Source organism: Lycium ferocissimum, chromosome 8 (assembly GCF_029784015.1).
Source record: "Lycium ferocissimum isolate CSIRO_LF1 chromosome 8, AGI_CSIRO_Lferr_CH_V1, whole genome shotgun sequence".
NCBI lineage: Eukaryota > Viridiplantae > Streptophyta > Magnoliopsida > Solanales > Solanaceae > Lycium > Lycium ferocissimum.
The window spans coordinates 18409933-18435079 of record NC_081349.1 but is presented as its reverse complement, the minus strand read 5'-3'; the positions used below and the strand labels follow the sequence as shown (position 1 = coordinate 18435079).

Sequence of the window (25147 nt, the reverse complement as noted above, 5' to 3'; positions counted from 1 at the left end):
AACTACAACTATTTTGTAGATTTAAAAACATAAGTAAAATTAATAAGATAAGCCGATCGAGAAGAAAAATCAAATTGATAACTAGTAAGTATCGATGCCGTAATATATTAATAGGAGAAGGAATAAAACATGAAACTAATGTTTGAGAATTGAGATGCTGTCAAAATCATGTATAAGTAGAAAAAAATTATGAGTGAGAGTGAAATAATTTACATCCAGAAAATAGTAGATGAGAGAAATTAAGAGAAAGGCACTTAGTTGGAGAATCTATCTAGAAAGCCACTTTGGTTAAATTGTTAATTAGCTCAACAAATTAAAGAACTTAACTATAAGTTAGAAAGCACCTCATGAAGCACAGGGGTGGATGTAGCATATTCCTTGCGGTTCACTTGAACTCCGTAGTTTTGCTTTAAAGTCTATATAAAAATCACCTATAAAGATTATTAATAAAAAATTTAAATAGCGTTGTCTGCAATTACCTTTTAAGTAATTTGATTGGATAAATATTTTCTACACAATCAGTGCAATTACCTTAGGATATTACAATACATTTTTCTCATTTAGTAAGATTGTATAAGGGTTGGGGAAATTTTGATAGTTTTCACAAATTGTGGGGTTTTCATGTTGATGAGAAAAAATACAACATAAGAAATCCAAATTACATGTCCAAAAAAATTTTTAACTTCAAATCAATCTAATTTCAAATCACTAATTTTAAATCATGTCCAAGACGGACCTTTAATATAAGGATAATTAATTACTTTCTAAATCTATTTTCAATTGCACATGAGAATACTTGTGCTATAATAGTTAAAAATCTTTTATTTTAAACAACAGATATTAGTGAAGTTATTTATTAAAATAATTTTTAATTAGTGACCTACAACGTAAAACTCTCCTTCTTTTATTTTGTGGCCCACATAAGTCACTTACGCCCCATTTGTTTACTAGATCTAAATGCATATCTAAATGATTATGATGTTGTTTTTAGATTCGAACACTGAATAATTAAGATTGTTTGTTTTCAACATCTGAATGTATAAAATTTATTTATTCTTAAACATAATAACATAAAATTTAAAAGTAATCAAATATTTAAAAGCATAAATTCAATAAAATAAAATCATTTTTTGATAGAAAAGAAATGAAACAATTATGTTCTCTAGTGATGATTTGTAGTGGAGATGGTTGGTGCTAGTGGCTAGTAATGGTGGTGGAGATAGTTGAGATGGTGGAGGTGGTTGATGTTGTAGTGACTGGTGTGATGGTGACGGTTGACAATGGTGGTGGTGATTGCGATGGTACAGTTGATTGATGTTAGTAGTTGGCATTATTGGTGGTGGTGGCTGAAGAATGTGTAATGGCTGATGATGGTATTGGTGACAGTTCGCGGTGGTGGTAGTGTCTGATAGTGGTGGTGGTAGCAGTGACGGCAGTGTATATAATTATAATGATGGAGGTGGTAGGTGAAGTAACAACTGACAAAGGTGGTAGTTGCCAGTGTTGGTTGTGATGGCAGAGGTGGTTGTTTGTGGTGGCTGGTGGTTGGCAACGGTGGTAGTGGTTAACGGTGGTGGCGATGGTTGTGATGACAGAGGTAGCTAGTGGTGGTGGCCGGTGGTTATGGGCACAGTATTGGTGAAAATTATCCACATAAAAATACTTCTTAATGATATTTTTGTTCAAGATCTTAATGATTAAGATCTATTCAAACCAAATAAGTGTTTAAATCTTATAGTAAATAAATACACTTAAATGACCTAAACTCTGAACCACTCAGATTCAGACCTCCAGTAAGTGAAAACAAATGAGACCTCAAGCGGTCACCACCAGGGGCGAATCTACCCATTAAAAATGGGTCACGTGAACACATGGTCACCCGACTAAACTCGGTATATTATGTATATAATCCTTAAAATATATCTAATATTAACCAAACAAACACATGGTCAAACTAGATCGAGTGGGCACTGGTTAAGTATTGAGTTTAATCCCTTAAGGTTGTGAGATTGAACCCTACTAAATGCACTTTTGCATCTTTTAAAAAAAAAAAAAAAATCAAAGTGAACTCATCCTCTTGAAATTCTGGATTCGCCTCTGATCACCACCTCTATAAAGGTGGCTATATATTGCATAGCTAGTCAATTTAATCAATGACCTATTGCTGCCAACGAGCCCTTAAAGAAACGTGACCTCCTTTTTTTTTTTTTTTCGTATTTTATATTACTAATTATATTTTCCAAAGTTGCTTATATATTCTCCCTGGACTTTGATCCACCGATTATTATATTATATATAAAGTCAATTTAACCAATGACCTATTATTGCTGCCAACAAGCCCTCAAAGAAATGTGAGTTTTTTTTTTTTTTTTTTTTTTTTTTGTATTTTATATTACTAATTATATTTGCCAAAGTTGCTTATATATCCTCCCTGGACTTTGATCCACCGATTATGATATTAATATGTTACTAACTATACTCCTTAACAAGTTCAATTCCGTACTGCCATTTACAAGAATAAAAATACCTTGTTCATGTCCTTGGACTTGTAACCAACGTAATTAGAGCCTAGTAATTTACTGGGCATACATACAACAATATGTAACTGTGTATAATATTCTTAAACCATTTAAGAATATAGTAACTAAAATGCAATAAATAATATGTAATATATAACCATTTAAGATACAGGCATAGTGCAAAAATTATTTACTTTCTCAATAAACATATCTACAATTGACGTCCCTTCATGGCCATTTAGAAAACTTTAATGCATTATTATTTTCCTATAACAACCAGAATTGACTACTAAGCAATGTAGATCAGAATCATCAGTATCATAGCAAGTAAATAAATAAATTTCCCTAGAAGAGATATTAGTTGATTATCAAAAATATGGAACATAATCAATTTCAAATTACACATTTTCAAAGATATTCCAAAGAAAGACCCATTTTTTTTTTGTATAAATAGACCTTCCAAGACATACATAGTTGTACACAGAACAATATCACAGAAGAGAAGTGTGACAATCAGAACGCCTTTGATCCGATAAGATGGTGGCTGCTAAGACATCAGTTTTACTAATTGGATTCTTTTGTTTGGCTCTTCTTTTAATTTCAGGTATTGAAGCGAAAGATCTAGCGGTTAATATAGGAAGATGTTCTGAGTATAAAGATTGTAATACAGCTTGTATTGAGGCCCTTTTTAAGTCTGGTGGTTGTTTATTTTTTAAAGGGACATATAGTTGTTTCTGTCAACCCAAACCTTAGTCAAAAATTTCCTTTTACTGCCAATTATTGGCTTATGTTATTTCATGATAATTTGTATTCTTCACAGATTTCGGATTAAAAATCCATTGATGAATTCAGTATGATTTATTAATAGCAAATTTTTATCTTTATGAATCCAATTTTATGTCATGGCAAATGCTTATCTTCTACTATTTGTTCCTCATTCCTTATTAGTGCTATAATCAAGAGTTTCTCAATACGCTTAGAAATTAGATTCAGAATAAGTGTGCCTCCTAGTTCTTTTACTAACATTTAATCATATAAAAAATGTGACAAAAGTTTGAGATCAAAAGGCAGCTTACTTATACCTTTCTAATTAATTACGATCATCTTCTTAATTAGGACATCGCTAGTGTTCACAAACATCCAATTACATGGATAATACATAGCTTCATATCGAATCTGGGTAATTTATTTGAATCAAGAAACTTTGTTACTTTAAAAGATAATATTTTTCAACAATATTGAGTGATTTCTGGCCAACTTCACCAGATTTTGGCAAAATAATATGTTAGGAAATTTAGTGAAAGTTGAATAACTTTGGCGAGAAAATAAGTTTGATGATTTTAGTGCAATTGTTATATACTTAGTTACCTTCTGTAAAATATTTTGTAGATTTAAAAACAAAAGTAAATTTCGCAAATATAAATAAGAAAACCCGATCGAGAAGAAAAAACAAATTTATAGCTTTAAGTATTCGACGCCTTAGTATATTAATTGGAGAAGGAACAAAACAATAAAACTGATGTTTGAAAATTGAAATGCTGTCAAAATCATGTATGAGTAGAAAAAGACTTATGAATGAGAGAGGAATTATTTATATCCAGAAAGTAGTAGATGAGAGAAATTAAGAGAAAGGCATTTAGTTGGAGAATCTATCTAGAAAGCCACTTTGGTTAAATTGTTAATTAGCTCAACAAATTAAAGAACTTAATTATAAGTTAGAAAGCTCCTCACTAAGCACAGGGCGGATCTAGCATATCTCATGCGGCTTTTTAGAAGAATTCAGTAGCTTTCCTTGAACTCTATATATGTATAAAATATTCACTATAGATTTATAAATATTTAATTGAGAATCCACTTATTATCGTATATTAACCTGAAATCGTTATAAAAAAACATAACCTTCAAATCCTAAACCGGCCTATATAAAGTTAAACACACAACCACAACAACTCAAACACACAGAAGTTAGAATCAGTACTCCCTCCGGCCCTAGGAATTTCAAAAATTTGAGATCAAGATTGATCCACTTTCCAATTGACTTCCTAGGATTTTATCCACGTATCCATTAAAAATATTATTTTAATGAAGTGAGTAGGTGTATTTTAGTGAATCAAAAAATGAGTACAATACTAACTTATATATTAACATCTAATCAAGGCATCGTTCCATTTTCATTGTTTCATTAAGTAAAGACCATGTGCTTTGATTTACTTAAAATACATTTTGGCAAAATTATTTTATCGTAATTTATTAGTACATGTTTGTTATCATTTTTATCGTGTTATCAATTAATGCTTATTGTAGAGACTTACAATCTGTAAATTATCTTAAAGTTATTTGATTGTGTAAATATGTTTGCATTGTCAACTTATACCACAGAAGTAAATAAAATTTTGTTGCCCTACGTGGGTATATGTGGTTATTGATACTGTAAATGTTTTAACAGAATCCTGTTTGTCAAAGATCCTGAAGGTAATATCCCTTCAAACCAAACGACCCCTTCGCGTACTGGGTTCACTGCCCTCAAATCGAAATGCGTTTAGTTGTTTTTTAAAAATAATGTTTATACTTAAATTCGTATCGCAAGTCACGTAGAAATAGTGAGTGTAATGATACCTTAGATTACTAAGTTTTCCATCAATTTCGGTACTGTTGGACTTGGATGGTGTATATTTTCAGGATGCCCAAAGTGCGGTATCTAACTAAGATCATGCATTTGCCCATGCAATGTCTTTGTGCAGTTGGTTCTAATCCTTGGACCCTTCAAAAATGATGCCCTACCTACCAGTGTTGGACCCTCCAAAATGCATAGGTTTTAGAGGATTCAATACACATCTAACAATGTTTTTGAAGGACCCCGAGCAACAGCGGTCTTACCTATATGCAATGCAAAATAAACGATTTATCAAATTGAGACAATGGCAGTATACATATGCATGATCACTTGATCCTTGTCTTTTAACGCCCCCCTACAGAAATGCATCACTTTCTGCTGATTACAATATTTGACGTCAGTTACCTATATCTTTTAGATGACCTATACATTATAGTGAAACTACGTTATTTATAAGCTGATTTCAACATTTTCAGGCACTTGCCACCTCTCGCTTTTGGCATAGCAAGGCCCCCCATGAAGGCTCCACGACAGGCTATTAGCTCACTGGTGAGAAGAAATTGCACGATTTGCCCTTCAAATGGGTTAGTCTTTAATGTTTGCCCATTAGCAATCAAACTTATGCCTAGTCGGGCATAAGTTCTTTAAGAGCAAAAATGGTACAATAAGATATAAATATCCTTGTAAACAAGTTTGAGAATTATCTACTAGTGTGCTTAGAGAAACAACTCTGAACAAAATAAAGTTGATACACTAAGAATGTCATTAATAACATCAGAGCAATCTGGAGCTATGACAAATAATTCCCAGATGTGGACTTAACACAAAGGTCACAACTAATTGATTCAGTGATCAAAATGCAAAGCTTAGGATGTTCAAATGGGTTCCAACACAGTAAAACACAAAATAACCTGTAAAAGATGGATAACTAATAGACAGACAGCAACTTATATATTCTCCTGATGCAAGTTAAACAAAACTAACAATCTTGTCGAAGAAATGCAGATAATATCCCAACTAACAATTGAAGGAAAACAAAACTCAGAACAAACTTTCAATTGTAATGAAGGCCGAAGTAGACCAAAACTGGGCGTTCATCCTTGTCAACTTAATAAAAGAAACCAAGAACTTTTCCACCAACATTCTTCCTTCTAGCCTCCTCGTGGTCCATAATACCCGCAGAGGTAGTCAGTACAATGTATCCAAACTGCAAGCTCAAACGAACTATTTTAAGGACCAGATAAATTTGTGCAAGGCAAGACAAAATCGTAGATTTGGGCACACCAAATCTACGATTCCAATTTAAAAATATGACAGAAATTTATAGGTCTAATACCAATATAGCTTCGTATAAACATTTTCTCCCATGGCCCAATCCAAAAAACTAATAGTCAGGATGCTACACAAGGCATTGGTACTTCAGATAGATAAAAATAACAACTAATAGGGGCATTGTAAGACCGAACAGTCAAAACAACTACTAGCCTAAATTCAGCAAGTCATGATTAATTACTACTAACATTCTTCCCCTGTATTTTTAAAAGAATAAAAGCATAATTTGTATGAATTAAAAGAATGCATTGACAAACTAATCTGTGTTAGTTTATACCTGTCTGGAAGGCAACAGCCTTGCAGTCCATCCTTCAATCTCCTTAACTCCAACATCAAAGCGAGGACTAATGACACCACATTTGTTAAGCCTACCATTCAGTTCTACAACAATTTTTCCTGACCTGTGATCGTCAACATACTCAAATTCTCCAATATAGCCTACACAAACAAACATGGCAAATGTAAGGAGGTTAAGCAATAGCAGCCAGTATAGAAAATAAACTAGAGAAGCTAAGCTAAAAAAGTACCATGCTTTTGCATGACAATGAGAAACTTGATGATGACTTTTGAAGAAGGCCTAATCATGACCTGACGCTTTCCCCTCTTCTCAGCATTATACATGCTCTTAAGAGCATCATTCAACACACTTACTCTCACCATCTTCTACAATAATAATGCTGCTTCAAACCAAACCAATAATCAGGCACAATTTCTTAAAAGTACCCCTAGCAAATGAAATGGAATAACTAAACAAAAACAGACTATCAAGAACGAGAAAATGACAAAAATGGTACCTTATGCTTCAGAGTAGGTTCAAAATAGTCCCTTTAAGTATACACTGAACAGCTTTGGCCGCCCTTTAAGTGTGTCAAAGTTAACACTTTTGGTCTCCGTCAAATATTTACCGAATTTGGACGTTAGATTTGACTACTATGAAAAACCAATTAGTGAGAATGTAGTTTCTACTATTTTTTATTTATTTCTAAAGTCTGGTGCAGCTTTTTGATGTAAAATTTCTACTATATTTTTAGTGTCTAGTGCTGCGTTTTTGTGTTACATATTTCATGATGTGATCGGACCTCAGGTATTTATGGTTAAATATTTTTTCCACTGTTTCCGTCAAAATCAATAAACATGACTTGTTAAATGTTTGTCGTGGACTAAAAATGTTAACTTTTGGCAAACTTAAAGGACAAAGACTGTTAAATGCATACTTAAGGAACTATTTTGAACCTAGCCTGAAAGATAAGGGACCATTTTTGTCATTTTTATCTACCAAGAACAGCATTTCACAAAAAATTATAGTATAACAATGAATGAAAAACCTGGCAAAATAAGCATAAAAATAGAGGGATGGACTCGCTAAAATGGCATATAAATCACTACCCACAAGATAATCTAACAAAACTATAGGAGAAAGTTACGCATATGTAACTTCAACCAAATTTAATTACAGGTAGTAGCCCAAATATACGAATTCTATACACTGATATGTACAGTATATGTATATTTAAGTATAAATATACAAAAACTAAACATTTGCTGGCTATTTTGTAAACTAGATCACCCAAAGTATTTGGGCTGTAATTTTACGAAACTAAACTACACTGCCACAAAATCTACAAGAGCAATGAGATCAATCACCAAATTCTAATTCACAACTGAAACTGTTATTTCACAACTTTCAATAAAATCTAAAACATTACTAGGATAAGAAAATAAATATCATATTTCAAAAGAACCCAAGCAATTCTTTTTTTATGTTTTGTTTTAAACTTAGCAAACTTACATGGAACTGACGACGGCGGCGAGAAGCGCTGATGATTTGTTATTTGCTTCGCACACAGAGAAGAAAGCTAGGGTTTTAGAAGGTTAATATTATAGTACTAGGTTTTTCAAAAGGATGGGCTGGAATGATGGGCCTATTTATTTGGGCCTTTGAATGGGTCATATGCACGTTTTACTTCTATTTGTCCGTCAATGCAACCAACTTTTTTGCCGGGTATAAGTTTGTATTTTTACGTAATAATATTCCACAAGTTATGCCCGCGCCCTTAAAGAACTTGTGTCCGCTAGGCATAAGTTTAATTGCTAAGGGAAAAAATTAAAGACCAGCCCATTTGAAGGACCAAAATTAAAGACCACCCCATTTGAAGGACAAACCATGCAATTTCTTCTTATTTATTTTGAAGAAGAAAAGTTTCATTTGCAATCTAAAGTTTGTTTTTTTGTTGAAAACCAAAAATGTAAAAAAAAAAAAAAAAAAAAAAAAAAAAAAAAAAATCTCTTCTTCTGTTTTATAGCTACCATGTATGTTATAGTTTGAAGACAAACAGGAAGATACACTAAATAAGACTTCTCCAATTTTTACATTTATTCAACATAATTAAATTTGATTAACTCGACTCAGCTAAAAAAAGTCGTAACTTAGATGGCATTTTGTCCATAACCAAAGATAAGTTTCCATTTGAGTGTTTGCTTTTCTCTTTTATTATTTTCTAGTGAGTTATTTAAGATTGGTTGTGTTCGGTACGAAAGGAAAATATTTTTCATGAAAAATATTTTTCAAGAATATATATGGATTTTTTATTTATTTTCTTAGAACCATTTCAATTGTAATGAAGGTAATATCCCTTCAACCAAACGACCCACTAGCGTAGTTTAACTTATTATTGTAGGTTTGTTACTAATTTTATCAAATTATCAATTAATGATTATCATAAACATTTACAACCTGTAATTTAGCTACACGGTCATTACATAGAATTTACCACAAGGGTAAATGAAGATTTGTTAACTTATTATGTATGTGATGTTTTATACCATAAATTAAACTTTGATAAAGTTTGTTGGTGAAAGATCCTGGAGGTAAATAAAGGAAGATGAAAATGGTGATTGTGAAAATTCACACACACATAGGATCTGCTACAAAAGCAGGACCATCGGTCTTTATTTTGATAATGTTCAAGGTGCAGTATCTAAATAAGATTATGCATTTGCCTATCCGATATATCTTTGTGCAAGTGGTTTCTTTTTTAAGAGTTCGAACAACATAGGTAGAACCTATAGGTAATGCAACATAAACGATCTATGAAGCTGAGACAATGGCAGTATATATGCATGATCTCCTGATCGTTAGCTTCCCTCTAAAAAGAAATGCCTAACGGTACTTTTCTGCTGACTGTAATATTTTGCATCAGTTACCAAGATCTTTAGATGGCCTATCCGTTGTGTGAAACTATATTCTTTATGAGCTGATTTCAATATTTTTCAGGTGTACTTTTTTGTTTTGTTGTGATAACTCGGTCAAAGAAATGCCTTTTCTTTTGTGTGCTTGCAGAAGCAACTCTCAATTGTCGTGAAGTTGAACTAGGCAAGCTAATAAAAGTATGTGTTCTCTTCAAGTGATCTTGTGAGGAAGGTGGGGAGGGAGCTACAAGATCCGAAGGGTTCAATCTTTCTAGGAAACGTTATACTATGGTAATAGAGTAAAAACATTTTTTCATATATATATAAATTATTGAATCTGTTCGACACAACGGAAGTTTCTAGTGTAGTAACAAAAGTTGCTTTAGGTTGTAGGTTCAATCGACTTGTTAGAATTTCTGACTTCGCCACTAGTCATGATACTATCACTGAGATGGACCCTACTGTGCTAGTAACAAGATACTGATACCAAGAACATTTGACGTGGAATTTCGTTGCTGATATGTTTTGCTTGTCAAGAGCATGAAACTTTTTGGAGAATTCTACTTATATTCTAACAATCATCAATTTCATCATAAATCTAGTCCAAACTTCAACTGGCTCTTATTGGAATGGTTTGTCCTTAGTTGTAACGTAGATGAATAATCTTCAATGAGAAATGTCCATTATATTCTGTTCTTGGCCTTACTTGCTGGTTCTCAATCCACTTTTGCCAGACCATTTGCCATTTACTAATTTAGGTTGCCAAAAAAATGGAGAATAGGAAAATGCAAGGTTCAATGCTTAGAATAATGATAAATGAATTGACTGAGTAGATCATTTAATGAAAATATCATGTCATACTGTAGAAAGATTACAAATATATTCAATAAAGAAAGAAAAAATTCCTATTCTAAGCTATTGTGTAAATATCTTGTCCACATATGCTAAAGAACATCAGATACAATAGCGACGGAATGAAGAAAGAATTGAATGTTTTGGTGATCATCTTCTCTACATAAGGCATCTGTCCTTCAAGCTTCCAAGCTTTCTCTACTGGCAATAATCAAAGGAGGAACCGATATATGCTAAGGGTAGCAACCGGGACAGGCTAGGCCAACCCGGCCCCTGAAAAGTGTGTCTGTCGGGCCGTGTTGGGCCAGGTTAACCGTTCTGGGCTAGGACGTACACGGGCTGACCGTCCCAATTGACAGGCGTAATATACAGTAGGCGTACTTCAATAAGCCAAGTAAAAACAATGGAATTCAGTCATTAGAAAGAGGACCTCTCCCAAGGCAACAAACCAGTTGATAAATCAGCAAAGTTTGACAAGACAAAGTCTCGAAGGCCGGTATCCCAAACTTCACAGAATTGTAATGGCCAATTTGGTGGCTCAATGGCCTCTGTCCCTAAACCAGGTGCTCTATCCCGTGATCCTTCATTTTGATTCTTCTGCCAATCAGTAACATACGTCGCCACTCGTCTGAAAAACTTCGCCCTGAAAACCTCCCACACTTGGTATTTATAATGGTTTATCACAGCAGTGCTTTGTGGCAAATTCAAGTACCTAAATCCTTTCCTCAAGTAGAAATGATGCACCACATTGAGTAAAGTGGTGTCCAAAGCATCGGGGCGTATGATCGATTTGTGCCTCTCGGGGCTCTTAAGACGACAAGTATATCCAACAGTTATACCCTGTGAGGGAGCTGAATTTAAACCAGATGGTCCAAAACTATGGCAAGTTGTTCTTATCTCTGCGATTTTCGGTGATGATGATGATACATTTGCCACGAGGGATCGAAGGGCATGTTGACCTGCATAGCCTGTGCGTGTAGAATATGGAAAGTAGAAATATTCATCCACGTCCATGAAAGATACCCAATTACATTCTTGTTTTGCTCTAAGAGCACAATGTGAAAAACCTGCTTCTTGAGTCTTGATCCACGGCCAAACGTGTCGTGTGACATTGTAATTATTCTCCGTCTCAAGCTCTTCAACCACAGCTTTGATATTGTCATCACTGTTATTATCATAAATAAACCACCTTTCAACTCCAAGCCAAGAATGATACGTGATCCATTCGCGAAGCGCTGAAGCTTGGTTCCACACCATTGTACACATACAAAGATCATACTTTACATTTTCAATATTCCTCCTTCCCTCGGTTTTCAGGTCAGAAATCTTGGCTACTGAGGGCAAAAGCACATGTTTTTCGTGTGCTTTAGCATGAATATGTGGCAACATACCGATGGTTATTCGTATACCTCTAGCCTTCTCAGGGCTCTTCCTAACACTCAATGGCAATTCACACCTAACAACCTCTTGAGCAGCAGTAATAGCCTTTGTTCTAAGTGCAAATTTTCCATCTTTTTCAAAATTTCCCAACCCAAAATGGCAACTAAATTGACTCGAATCGGATTCTCTTTGAGGCCTCAAATTCAACCCCTTCACAAACACAACTGCTGTGTTACCATCCAAAGTAGCAGCATAAGCCACATTTTCCCAAGTATTAAGTGTCTGATTTTCATCTCCCACATGCACAACATTAACACCAATATTTTTTACCTTTCTCAGATTCACAACAGCAGAATAATTAGCTGGTGGAAGTGGACATCTAACAAGCATCCCACCAGATTCACCATAATCATCCACTGAAAAAGCTTTCTCCTTTACAATAACATCACTTTCTATATTGCTTAAAACACTTCTGTTTCTACCATAAACACACTCAAATTCGGCATTTTGTCCAAGTAAATCATTCTTGTTTACCAACAACAAAACATGATCAGGAAACAAAACTCGACCCTCAATTTGTAAATGCAATATGGAACTACTAAAATCTTGAAATGATTCAGAACTAGAAGATAAGTCAGAAGAAGAGGAGAGTAAAGATAAGCTTGAAACAACTAAAACAGGTCTAAAAACAGAGGAAGTAAAGGGAATCTGATAAGAAAGAAGGAAAAGAAAAATCAAGAAACTAAAACATAAAATAAAAGACCTTAAATATGTTTGAGAAGATGGTCTGATAATCCTTTTTCTCTTACGACGTTGCTCTGAAGAATCCATTTTTCTTGGGTTTTTTTGTGTGAAAATGCAAGTAAAAAGAAGAGTTTTTTGGATCTATAAGTTATTAGACACAAAGGGGTCTCAAAGAATAGTTGTTTGTGCAGATCTAATATGGAAGATTTAAAGGGTTATTGGTTCTTGGTTGTTTCTGTTGTTTTTGTGTACCGACAGTGATTTTATCAAAGGTTCTTGTGTAATATCTTGGTAATTGTCGGAGAGATATAATACTACTGAGACTACGAGTTTAGAAGAATCTGTAAGTATGTACTGTTTCTAATTTGCTTAGTTACTGTTGTTAAAGACAGTACTAAAAAGAGATAAAGAGTAAAGTCGATTGCTTTAAGCTCTTTATTTGGATTTGGGCCACGCATGGGTTAGCGCGCGTGTCAAGAAAATCTTATTTTCACTTTGTCCTACATTACTTACCTTAGCATTTCATGAAATTCTCATTTGGTCGTTGGTGCAAATTAGAAGCGGATTCAGAATTTAAATTTTAGGGGTTCAACTTTTTAATATTCTTAATTGAACCCATTGTATTTTAAAAGATATGAGTTCATATCTACTACTTATTATAATTTTAATTAATTTTTACACATAAATTTATGCTCCGTCTCGAAAGTTAGGGAACCTCACCTTTAAGACTACATATGCCCCTGATGCAAATGTCACAGTGTTAAGTTATTTATGTATTAGTTATTTCATCTTCTATCTTGTATAAAGTAATACATAAATTAACTTGATCATTACTTATACATATTTTAGTTATGTGCAATTATAAAATGATGATCAAACGATATACTTGCTTTGCTGAATTTTATAGTAAATATAATATTAACTATGCTAATTTTGATAGTAAACAAATAATTGTCATCATAACCAACAACCAAACAACTACTTAACGCATTGAATATCTTACGATGAAAGAAATTTCAGTTGCATGATCCTATAAAGGTGATATTAGTTGTATGACCCTTTATAAAAGGAAATAGATGTTTTTTTAACTCTAGATAACAATTAAAGAAACCATTAGGAATTAAAGGCCATAAATTTGACTTGGTTGGTTGATAATTAGTTGGTTTGTAACGGTTAGATCATGAAAGATTTTAACCAAAAAAATAAATAAATTATGAAAGTTACATCAATTATACACACACCTTTTTTAAAAGAAATTCTTACTCAACTAACAACTCTTAGCGTCTCTTCTATTTATCTCCTCTCCGAGGTAAACTTACTTAGGTATTATTCCTTTACGTTATTATGAGGCTTAAAGTTTTTTATCAATAGGCAAAAGTCACAGGTAGCCCCTCAAACTTTGCCACATTTTTCTCTGGGGTACCTAAACCGAGGGTTGTACCTATTGAGTACCTAAACTAGTACAAATCTGATCCCACTGGGTACTTTTTTCACAATAATCAGCAAAATTAAGAGAGTGTATTACACTCTCCATGACGTGACAACTTTGTCAAATGAAAACGTGACACGTGGAGGTGGGGGGGGGTCCATCATAATAATTAAAAAATAAATTATAACCCGCCCCCCAAATTTTCATCTCCTTGGCCCCACCCCCCCCCCCCCCCCCCACCCCCACCGGCCGCCGCACCACCACCGCCGCCGCTCCCCCACCACTGGCTGCCGCACCACCACCCCAATCGCCGTCCCCCCACCCCACCAATAATTTCTTCCCCTTTTCTTCTCTTATTTAGGTCTATCAATGTCTTTACAAGACCCACCACCCTTTAAAGTTCTTGCTAAATATAAGTTAACCAATGAAAGGTGAGATAAAAAAAAATGGTGAATTCTCATTTTTTCCGGTGAATAAGATGGTAATGCTACTTTTCAGATCTGAAAAGGACAAAGAAAATGGTGGTAAGAAATAACATTCAATTCACAAATTAATTTTATATAAATAATTTTAAAAAATGAAGTGTTATAATGAAGAAGAAGAAGAAGAGGAAAAAAAAAAAAGGAAGAACAAGAAGAAGAGGACGTACAGTTGAGGAGAAGAAGAAGAGAAAAAAAAAAGGAAGAACAAGAAGAAGAGGAGAACGTTAGAACATTTTGGGCGAAAGGGAAGGGGTGGGGTGGGGTCAGGGGACAGACGGCCGGGGGGGGATGGGGGTAGGTGGGTTAATTTTTATTTATTAATCTATCAAATTTTATTTAAAAGAAATAAAATTTTAATCAAAAAAAAATTAAGGAAGAAAAGGGTTGTCCACGCGCCCAACAAAAAGTGGACTCAATTGCTACGCCACGTAGGCAAAAGGTATCCAATGAGATCGAATTTGGATTGGTTTAGGTACCCAATAGGTACAATCCTCGATTTCTTTCCAGAGGAAAATGTGACAAAGTTTAGGGGGCTATCTATTACTTTTGCCTTATCAGTATGCTTGAATTTATGAAAACAATTACATTATTCCTGGATTATGAGAATAATGCTTTAGTCTTTCTTTCTTAAAAAATACATTATTACTATCTATAAGTGCGAAACTAGAGTTATAGCTACGGGTTTGACAAAATTCATAACTTTGGTTAAAATTTTGTAATAAGATTAAGAAATTCATTTGATATGTGTAAAATAATCTATTCTGACCGTAATAAACTGCCTATTTTATAATCTAAACTCATAAATTCAAAACTTTGGATCCGCATTAGACTATGTAGCAAGATAAACTTGTGTTTAGTTATGACTTTTTCAAAGGGAGAGTAAAATCTTTTGGGACACATTGAAATTATTGATAAAAGAAAGTAAGTGGCAAAGTGAAAACTAGTCCATTATTTGGTTACACGCGCTGTCAGCCTGCTGGGAACTTTCCAGTGGTTGTTATTCAGGGCTTTATCTTTAATTAGCTTTAATTATACCTTGCCATTAATGAGTATTTCTATACTATAGGATACTCTTAAATATTCCACTTGGAGAATTAATTATGGCTCTGTTCTCTACCCTTTTACTTCCAAAACCAACCAACCAGTTGCTTCCAACTTACAAGCAATATATTTAATATTATTATTATATATTCATTTAGAATATTAAATACAATATTCCTTTTATTTTCGTTGTAAAATATAATATTCAGGTTCAGCCGGTGGAGAACAAAAGAACATGAGGGAAAATGAACAAAAAAGCTAACGTTGCCAATTTGGACCAGCTATCTTCCTCCCTATCTTGTCTATTCATAATTATTTGGATTACACTTTCACCTTATCATAAACTACAAAGAATTACATTATTATATTTTTACATTTATCTAATATTAGAGAAGATCAATGATGTAACGAAAAATTAAACTTTGCAGTAATTAACTACACATCCACTATTAACAAAAAATTTAGAACTCCTATGATCACTCATTTGTATTTTTTTATTTTTTTTTTAACTATTACTCATTTGTATTTTGTAGCATCTATCTTTTAATTTTGTCGTTCACTTTCACTTATTTGCTTATTAAAAAAATTGAATTAAGCTCCGGTTACCTATCATTTGAGAGCTCTATGATTTCCTTCTAAACTTTATTAAAGCCTGAAGCTATCAATTGGCTTTTTTTGGTAGTGGTAGCTGTTTATTAGGTGCCCTCATCACTTTACTAGCATTTAATGAACCTATAATTAACCTTCTTTTTGGAATTATTGGTACATGTCTATTATTTCTTTTCTTCTTTCTACTTGAATTGATCAATCATTTCATAATTTGGTGCATGTTGCTGGCTTTAGAAGGCTAGCTACGCAACCCTCAACAAAAGATCAATCATCTTAAATAAATTAAAGACATGACTTAATGAATATTCTTTTCATTTCTAAATTTCTATTCTTCTTTACTTTTAAAAAAAGAAATAAATTAATTGTTCTTCGTTGAATTGTGCGGTCCTTTCATGAGACTTTAATTCCTTGACAGCCACAATTATTATTATTATTTGTTGAAAGACAAAAATAATAATAGAGTATAGGAACACATGATGCAGTTTCCAAAAATCGTAACGTGGAGATTCTCACCATGTGAAGTGAGTCTGAATTGAAATTGTGAGAAATTTGTGCCAAGGTCTTAGGAACGCGTATTAATTGATTTTAACAGCTCAATGGTCAAAGATTTTAATAAAGTCGAATTACAATATAACAAATCCGGATTTTTAATTAGTTTCCTATCTCCATTTCTCTCTTTAAAAAAAAAAAAATCACTTGGTGTTCGATGCCTTTTTTTTAGCAAATCTATATTGATTCGCATTAGAAAATCTCACTTTGGGAGATAAAACGCTCTCCACTAAAAATAACTTTAAATGAGGACTTGAAGCCTCAAACCCTTTTTTTATCAAATTAAGATGAAAAAGTAGACAACTGGCGAATATTTAATTGAAATTGAAAAAAATAGTATCTAAAGTTAATTTGAAGAAATTAAATTAAAATTTAAAAATCAGTTGACATAAATTTTATTTGACAAAAGAAGTTAAAGATTATGAGTAAAAAACTCAGCTTAACAGATAAAGAGTGGATACGTCCAAGGTACAAGGTGACAGTATTTCACTCGTAATACTAATCAAACAAGTTTTTCAATGTTTCGGCAACAAAATGCTGAAGTTTGATGGTTGAATCTGTATTTTCAATGCCATATTACAATTTCAATTTCATTTACATAGCAATTAGATACAAACAAAAACAACAACAACATACCCAGTGTAATTTCACGAGTGGGTCTGGAGAGGGTAGAGTAGAGTGTACGCAGACCTTACCTTTACTTTGCAAGGTAGAAAGGTTATTTTCGAAAGACGCCCTCAAAAGAAAGCATGACAAAAACGGCCAGACAAATATCAATGAAAGTAGAGAAGGTGTAACAAAATACTATAGATAAACATTATGAAGGCATGAAAAAATTTGTAACAAGTAGTAGCAAAAGAAAAAGGAATACTAGAATAATAAAATCAAAAAAAAAATGATGAAACTGATAATAATCCTACTGATAAGGAAAAGCAAAAAGCCAATTTACTCAATACTAGCCTTTTACCCTAATCTTCGACCTTCAAATCCTCATATCTAGGATCATGTCCTCAAAAAAGAAAATGATTAAGAACTTGTGATTTTAAATATGTTGTGACATTTTTTTGGGTATTTTAAAAATTTATGACTAAAAGGAAAACAAAAAGCTTTAAGTAAAAAAAATCTAGATATACTTTATAACTTATTAATTTTAAAAAAGTTAAATGGATATGTGGCTGTATGTGTTTGGTTGCTTGAAAGTCCAAGTAGGCTGCACGACCTTTTGTTGTAAACATCTTCTGGGACAAGCATGGCACTGTCTCCCCTTTTTAATGATTTTTACATTTTTTTATTATTTTTATAATCCAATACATAATACTACTATATTAGTAAAAAAAAAAAAAAAAATTAGAAAATTGTTCGTGTGTCAGCCTTGTGTTATCACAAAGCTCACTATTTATTCACCCAATGTATGCCACTAAATGTTCCTTCAGAGATATATATATTTTCTAAAAAGTGGTGTATTGTTTGTAAAATTTTAATAGGAGTAGTATTTATATTCGTCAAAGCATGAAATGATTTATTCGGATTTTGTTTTCAGGATTGAAAGGGAAAGAGTTGAACTTTAACAGAGAAATTGCATTGTGAGGAGGGAACAACAGCTAATAATTCAACGAATCCTTTTTCTCTTTTTCATTATTGATGTTTGAATTTATGCGTGTTTAACGGTCATGAAGGAGAGATTCTCGGTAGCATTTCCCTATAATGCATGGTTAGTTATGATTGGTAAAAAAAAAAAAAAAAAAATCACCACCGATCTACACAAATTCATACTCCCTCCGTGCCATAATAAATGTCACCTTAGCCAAAAACACGCATATTAACAGACCAATGGTGAAGTGTAAAGTTTACCGAATTATCCTTATGTAAAAAAATTATTTTTTCCTCTTGATGATTAGAGCATGCACAAGTAGTTTATCTTTTGACATTGAGAATTCAACCATTCACTACTAAAAAACTGCCAAAAATCGACGGATAAAAAACCGACGCACTGCGTCAGTTTAAAAAACCGACGGACAACCGACTCCCTGCGTCGGTTTTTTACATTTCTAATTTTTTTAATTATTTTAATTAGAAAATGGACGGACGACGTCGGGTTTTTTGGCAGAATTTTGAAAATATATATCCGCCAAAAAAATTAATATAAAACCGACGGACGACGTCGGTTTTATTTTTTAAAATATTTTAAATAATATGCAATTCAATTTGTTTTTAAAAAAAATAATAAACAATTTTTTTTTAGGAAACCAACGGACAGGGTCGGTTTCCTATTTTTTTTTTAAAAAAAAAATTGGGTCAAATCTGGTCAAACGTGCGGGAAAAACAGACGGACAGGGTTGGTTTTGTCCGTCGATTTTTCTTTAAAAACATTCCAGACGGGTTTTCATACCCATTTGTTCTCCTCTTCCCAATTAAACTCCCATTCCCCTCAAACCCTAGCTACCCACCTCCCCCTCCCCTCCGCCCCGACCCGCCGGCCATTTCCCCGCCCCTCCCCGCCCCATGCTTTCCGCCCCCACCAACCCAGACCCGTTTTGAAGTTAATTAATTGAGGTTAGTTTCTCTTAAATTAGGGCTTTTAAAATTCTTTCAATTTTAGTTTTATTTGTAGATTTTAGGCCTAATGCTAATCTATTTAGCTTTGTTAAACATCATTTGCAATGTTATTAATGTTGAATTTGTGAAAAAAATGTAAACTTTATTTGACTAGTTTAGTTGTCATTTTTTTTTTTTGGCTTGAGATTGTGCTATATTTCATGTTCTTTGTCAATGTATTTGTGTTAGCTTAGTTATCATTCTTTGTAATATTATTGATGTTGAATATGTGCAAAAATGTATACTTTAATTATTTGATTAGTTTTTTTTTTTTTTTTTTGGATTGTGCTTTTTGTTAGAATTCCATAAGTTATTAGAATTGTTATTGATCATTCCAAATTAGAATTAGTTGAAATTGTGCTTTTCAAAGTTAGAATTGTTAAGTTATAGTATTTCTATAACCTCAATACTAAAATGTAGATTTTATTTCTCTAGATTTACTTTTCAATTTTTAGAATTGGTTGGAATTGTGCTTTTCAAAGTTAGAATTATTAAGTTATGTTAGAATTATTAAGTTATAATATTTCTATAACCTCAAAACTAAAATGTAGACTTTATTTGACTAGATTTACTTTTCAATTTTTAGAATTAAAGTTAGAATCCATAAGTTATTAAAGTTAGAATTGTTATTGAGAATTCAAAGTTAGAATTGGTTGGGATTGTGCTTTTCAAAATTATATTAAAGTTAGAATTTATAAATTATTAAAGTTAGAATTGTTATTGAGAATTCAAAGTTAGAAGTGGTTGGGATTGTGTTTTCTTAAGTTATATTTTAAGTTAGAATTCTTAAGTTATAATATATTTCTATAACCTCAATATTTTGTGGGTATATTTTTGTAGATGGATCGTATGTGGATGTATAATATGAATAATAGTAATCGTGTGGGTGTACATGATGAATTTGTTGAAGGTGTTGATGGGTTTATCACACATGCAATGACACTTCACCCTTTTCAAAATGAAGGGGTACTTAGGTGTCCTTGTTCTCCTTTCACGGTGTATGAAGTATTTGAAACCGGAAGCGGTTAGGGTTCATTTATATAGTCGTGGGTTTAAGCGAAATATTATGTTTGACCGATCATGGAGAGACCGATGGGGTCAATGGTATATTTTACAATATGGTTGTCGGTGAAAGTAGTGTGTCACATGAATATAGTCATGTCCAATATGATAGAGTTAATGATATGGTTAATGATGTTTTTGGCGTACAGTCTGGGTTTGAATCTGAGCAAATTTTTTTAGGAACCTCCTAATGAAGAAGCAATGCGCTTCTATCAAGAATTAGAAGAGGCTAGTCGTCCACTTTGAGTAGGGAGTCAGCATTCTAAGTTGTCTGTTGTAGTTAGAATGATTAACATCAAATCAGATTGGACTATTGCTGAAGCTACTATGGACTCAATGATTAAGCTTGTAGGGGAACTAGTTAGTCCGGAATTCGACATACCCAAGAGTTACTATGAAGCAAAGAGATTGATTTCCAAATTAGGATTGTCGTATGATAGAATTCATTGTTGTCCAAACGGTCGTATGTTGTTCTATAAGCAAGATGCTGATTTAAATGAATGTAAAATATGTGGACATGCGCGTTATAAGCGGACACCTAGTGGGAAGACGGTTCCAATTAAGGCGATGCATTATTTACCTATTATACCTAGGTTAAAGAGGTTGTTTGCATCGCCGAATTCTGCTCCTCACATGAGTTGGGTAAGATTGTCTTTTATTAAGTTTTTCTAAAGTTTTTTTTTCATCTTAATCTAATATGCATTAAATTTTTTAACTGCAGGTTCTATCCAGATCACGACATTACAAAAGTCTTGCTGGATGTTGTTCGGAGGCTTTATGGCGATCATTTTTATACTTCATGGGGTGAAATCCCATATGATACTCGACAGGCTATGTTTAGAGAGTTTAACGTATACATCTTATTATACATTTCATAACTTAAATTTACTTTTATATAAATCATCTAACATTAGCTATTTGATTTGCAGATGTATTGTACATGGGATCCAATGGACAATGATAGGGTTGCTGCAAACTTTGAGAGGAAGGGGAGTGCAAGGTTGTCTGATTGGTTTTCGAGGGCTAGAAGGTATATGAAGATGCCCCAATGGCTAAACGCTGAACAGTGGGAGAAACTTAAGGCATATTGGCGAACTCCTGAGTTTATCGCCAAGTCCGAGCGAGGCAAAGGTGCCCGTACATCCCCGAAAGGTGGCTCTTTGCACATCGCGGGTGCAAGAAGTCAGGGGCACGTGGCTAGGACAATGGTAAGTAATTTTATACTTTTAAAGTTACCTATGATCAATATATCATTATTGAGTTATTAATTTTATGTTTAATTTTTTATTTTTATTTTTATTTTGCAGAAAAAAGCTACAGGACAGATGCCAACTCAGGATCAGCTATTCCTAAAGACCCACACAAAAAGAAGAAGCGGATCCGACCGTATGGGTTGAGGACAGGGCTGGTAATTCCTATATAAGTGATAATTTTATTATTAAGTAATTATATATAAGTTTAATTATGATATATTCGTTGTATACTAAGTTTCATTTTTTATTATACAGACGCAATTTATGGATGATGTGGACCAAGATACCAAACTCGGCTCGAGCATCCGAGCCGTCCTCCACCGGAATTAGAGATAGATTTTTGGTGTAGAGCGAGTTGGGGGAATACAAAAGGGTAGAGCGTACGGTCTAGGCCCAAGGAACAACTTAAGTCGCCTTCGGTCGAGATTGCGAGGTGAAGGGTCTTCTCGACAAGCCGAGGAGTTGATGGTGTTCGTGTCGCAGCTATGGCGCAGCAAATTGCCGAACTTAATAGGAAATTAGCTGAGACTGAGGCAAAAAGAGTTGAGGAAAGTAACACCATGAAAACGAGCCTTGAATCGCTCATGGCACAAGTTAAAAGCCACCTTGCATGTGGACAATTTGGTGTGCCCCCTTCTCTCCCCCCCCCCCCCCGACCCACCGACCCGGAAGATGATGATGACCGTGATTACATAGCCCGGACACCGGATGATCAGTTGTAGTAGTTTGAATTTAATAATGGACTTATGTTAAAACTAGTTAATGGTACTTTTGGTTGGACATTTAAATATTTCTGAACTTTGAAGGTCTATTTAGATCGTATTTGATGTGTTTAGATAGTGTTTGATGTGTTTTATTATTACTTAGGGTGATTTTATGTGTTGTAGCTCTTTTAGAATTGATTGGGAGCATTTTAATGCTAGTTTTGAGCAGCTTTTGGTACTGATTTCTGTGCAGGTGTGGTTGCGTAAAAATGCATGATTTGCATGTAGAAAATTTTCCGTAAAAGCCGCGCGTCCGTCGTCGGTTTTCCGGAAATTAATTTTGCAAATTTTCCGGAAAAGTAAAACCGACTCGGTTCGTCGATTTTCCGGAAATTAATTCTTAAATTTTATGAAAAAAAACCGACGATCGTGTCGGTTTTTTATTTAAAATAAAAAAATTTAAATTAAAAACCGACGCAGTGTGTTGGTTTTTTCATAAAATATATATTATTTTTATATAAGATAAAAAATCAGAAATTAAAAAAATCGACTCAGTCCGTCAGTTTTTTTAATTTTTTTTTAATTTTTTAAAATTATTGGATAAAACCCGACGGACTACGTAACCGACGCAGTCCGTCGGAAAAAACCGACGTGGTCCGTCGGTTTCCAAAAAGCGAGGCTATGAAAACCGACGGACCGTAAAGGGTCGGTTTCCCGTCGGTTTCATTAAAAAAACCGACGCGGTCCGTCGATTTTTCCCCTTTTTTTAGTAGTGATTATCACTTATTAGAGTATTACTACTTCTTTTGCCTCTTATTAATCCCATCTTTCATAGGAGAAAACTTTCATTTTCACGTGAAACCCAAAACTTGACATTATGAATCCAACTTTTGGTCTTGAATAAAGAAACTTACCATTTTTTGTCCAAGGGCAAAGATGAAAAAACTAGTCAATATATGCATTGGTATCCTAAGATGACACTTATTATGGGACAATTTTTTTTGGCTAAGGTGACACTTATTATGGGACGGAGGGAGTACTAATTTACTATAGTAAAGTCATAAACTGAGATTAGAACATGTATCAATTAACTATAATTTAGTAATAAAAGCATTAGGGAATGCATGAATTATTTTTTTGGTGGAGAACATTGGTTTCATACTTTTTCAATAAGCGTTGTGATGGAGTGGTAAGTAATTTTTTATTCTTCATAAATTTCGGATTTAAGCGAAAAAAATCGGATTTAAGCTCTAATTATTGAATCGCTTTTGTTAGGGAGCTTTTTATCCCCAACCTGGAACATCTTGAGGCGAATTTGAATTTAGTCAAGCTATATAAATACCGTAAATCGATTGGATAACAAACTAAGCGTGGATAAATTTTCACCACTACTATACATTAGCATCTGAATCTTTCCTACTCTGCTAGTAATTGAGAATATTTTTTATAATTTTTCTCCTTGACATGATGTTTTTTTTTTTTTTTTCTCTTTTTGTCTTTGGAAATTATGTTTGACATTTTGAACACCAGAAACAAAATTCAATATCTAGATTATGGCTGTAAATTCACAAACAACGTGTCAAGATAGCATCCTTCCAACCTTTCTTATATTTCTCCGTTCATTTTTATTGTTCATGATTGATTTAACGCATTCCTAAAAAATAATTAATAAAATAATAAGTTTATTCTACCACCTTTTGAGTATAATAGATTTAATATTTTGAGAAATGCATTGAAAAATGATTATAGTTAATAATCTATATTATATTAAAAGCATGAAGGGTCTTAAAAATATAAATTGAATTTTTTGCTCTTCATTAAAAGACTGCACAATAGACAAAATTATCATTTATCATTTTTATAAACACTAATAGTATATATTTTTTGGAAAAGTAAAAAACCCACTGTTATTTTTAGTATATTTAGGTTAAATAAATTTGTTCCTGATAGACTATGTAAATATTGTAAATATTCCCTTCCTTATGTAAATATTCCCTTCCTTATGTATTGTAATTAGGTCCTATAATTTAGCCTAGTATCATTATACCTACTTTGTATATAAGGACTTTCATACATCAATACAGATTACGGATTGATTTACTACATGGTATCAGACTAGGTTTCCTTCCAAAACCCTAGCCGTCCACCTCTCTCTCTCTCTCTTCTAACCCTAACCCTAGCCGTCCCCTTTCCTCCTTCCTCTTCTCCCTTCCATGGTCGACAACAAAAATTTCCATTCTGCTTTAACCGTCACGAATGTGAAATCCTTAATCCCAATCACTCTGAGACATGGAAACCGGCCATTATCACGAATGGGCGACCCTTTTCAAAGTCCTAGCCCGCGTTCACTCTGTCCTCGAGCACATCATACCACCCACTGACACCGCTGAACTCACCACGTATGACGCAACAAAGGCGGCTAACCTTCCGCTCTGGAAACGCCTTGATGCGGTGGTCCTTCAATGGATATACGCCACCGTCTCCCATGATATTCTCACCTCTATTCTCGTGGCGGATGATGTTGCCGAGAGGCTTGGAATCGCGTTGCTCAACTTTTCCAAGATAATAAACACTCACGGGCGGCCTTGAAACCGAATTCACCACCACAAAAATGGCCGACTTCGGCTCGGTTTATGGCCTATTACAATAGGCTCAAGTCTCTCGCGGATCACTTGCCAACGTCGGGTCGCTCGTGTCCGATCAACGTTTGGTCTTGCGACTTCTCGCCGGCACTGGGAGACGTATGCACACTTTGTCACCACCATTCAACGAAGAAAAGATGTTTTGCCTTCT

The 25147-nt window shown here is 33.7% G+C and overlaps 2 protein-coding genes across 3 annotated transcripts; both read right to left on the bottom strand.

Moving 5' to 3' along the window:
• Nucleotides 1-5948: 5948 nt before the first annotated feature.
• Nucleotides 5949-8383, bottom strand: LOC132067433 (small ribosomal subunit protein uS8z/uS8w). 2 transcript variants are annotated; one of them, XM_059460665.1, is made up of 4 exons: nt 8255-8383; nt 6993-7142; nt 6743-6903; nt 5949-6340 (listed from the first exon to the last, which is right to left on the bottom strand). In XM_059460665.1, exons 2-4 carry the CDS (start codon nt 7123-7125, stop codon nt 6242-6244), a joined length of 393 nt encoding a protein of 130 aa, XP_059316648.1. In that variant the 5' UTR covers nt 7126-7142; nt 8255-8383; the 3' UTR covers nt 5949-6241. The 2 variants fall into 2 exon arrangements, with proteins under 2 accessions (XP_059316648.1, XP_059316647.1); XM_059460664.1 differs by having other exon boundaries at nt 6993-7145; nt 8255-8363.
• A 2081-nt stretch (nt 8384-10464) lies between these two features.
• On the bottom strand, nt 10465-12975 carry LOC132067432 (glycosyltransferase family 92 protein RCOM_0530710). The gene has a single exon (XM_059460663.1). It carries the CDS (start codon nt 12715-12717, stop codon nt 10924-10926), a length of 1794 nt encoding a protein of 597 aa, XP_059316646.1. The 5' UTR covers nt 12718-12975; the 3' UTR covers nt 10465-10923.
• Between the last annotated feature and the right edge of the window lie 12172 nt (nt 12976-25147).

Coding starts and splice junctions, on each gene's coding strand:
- LOC132067433 (XM_059460665.1), bottom strand. CDS start 7,125: ATGGTGAGAGTAAGTGTGTTGAATGATGCTCTTAAGAGCATGTATAAT. Junction 6,904..6,992: donor CATTGTCATGCAAAAGCATG/GTACTTTTTTAG, acceptor TTGTTTGTGTAG/GCTATATTGGAGAATTTGAG. Junction 6,341..6,742: donor GGCTGTTGCCTTCCAGACAG/GTATAAACTAAC, acceptor TTGAGCTTGCAG/TTTGGATACATTGTACTGAC.
- LOC132067432 (XM_059460663.1), bottom strand. CDS start 12,717: ATGGATTCTTCAGAGCAACGTCGTAAGAGAAAAAGGATTATCAGACCA.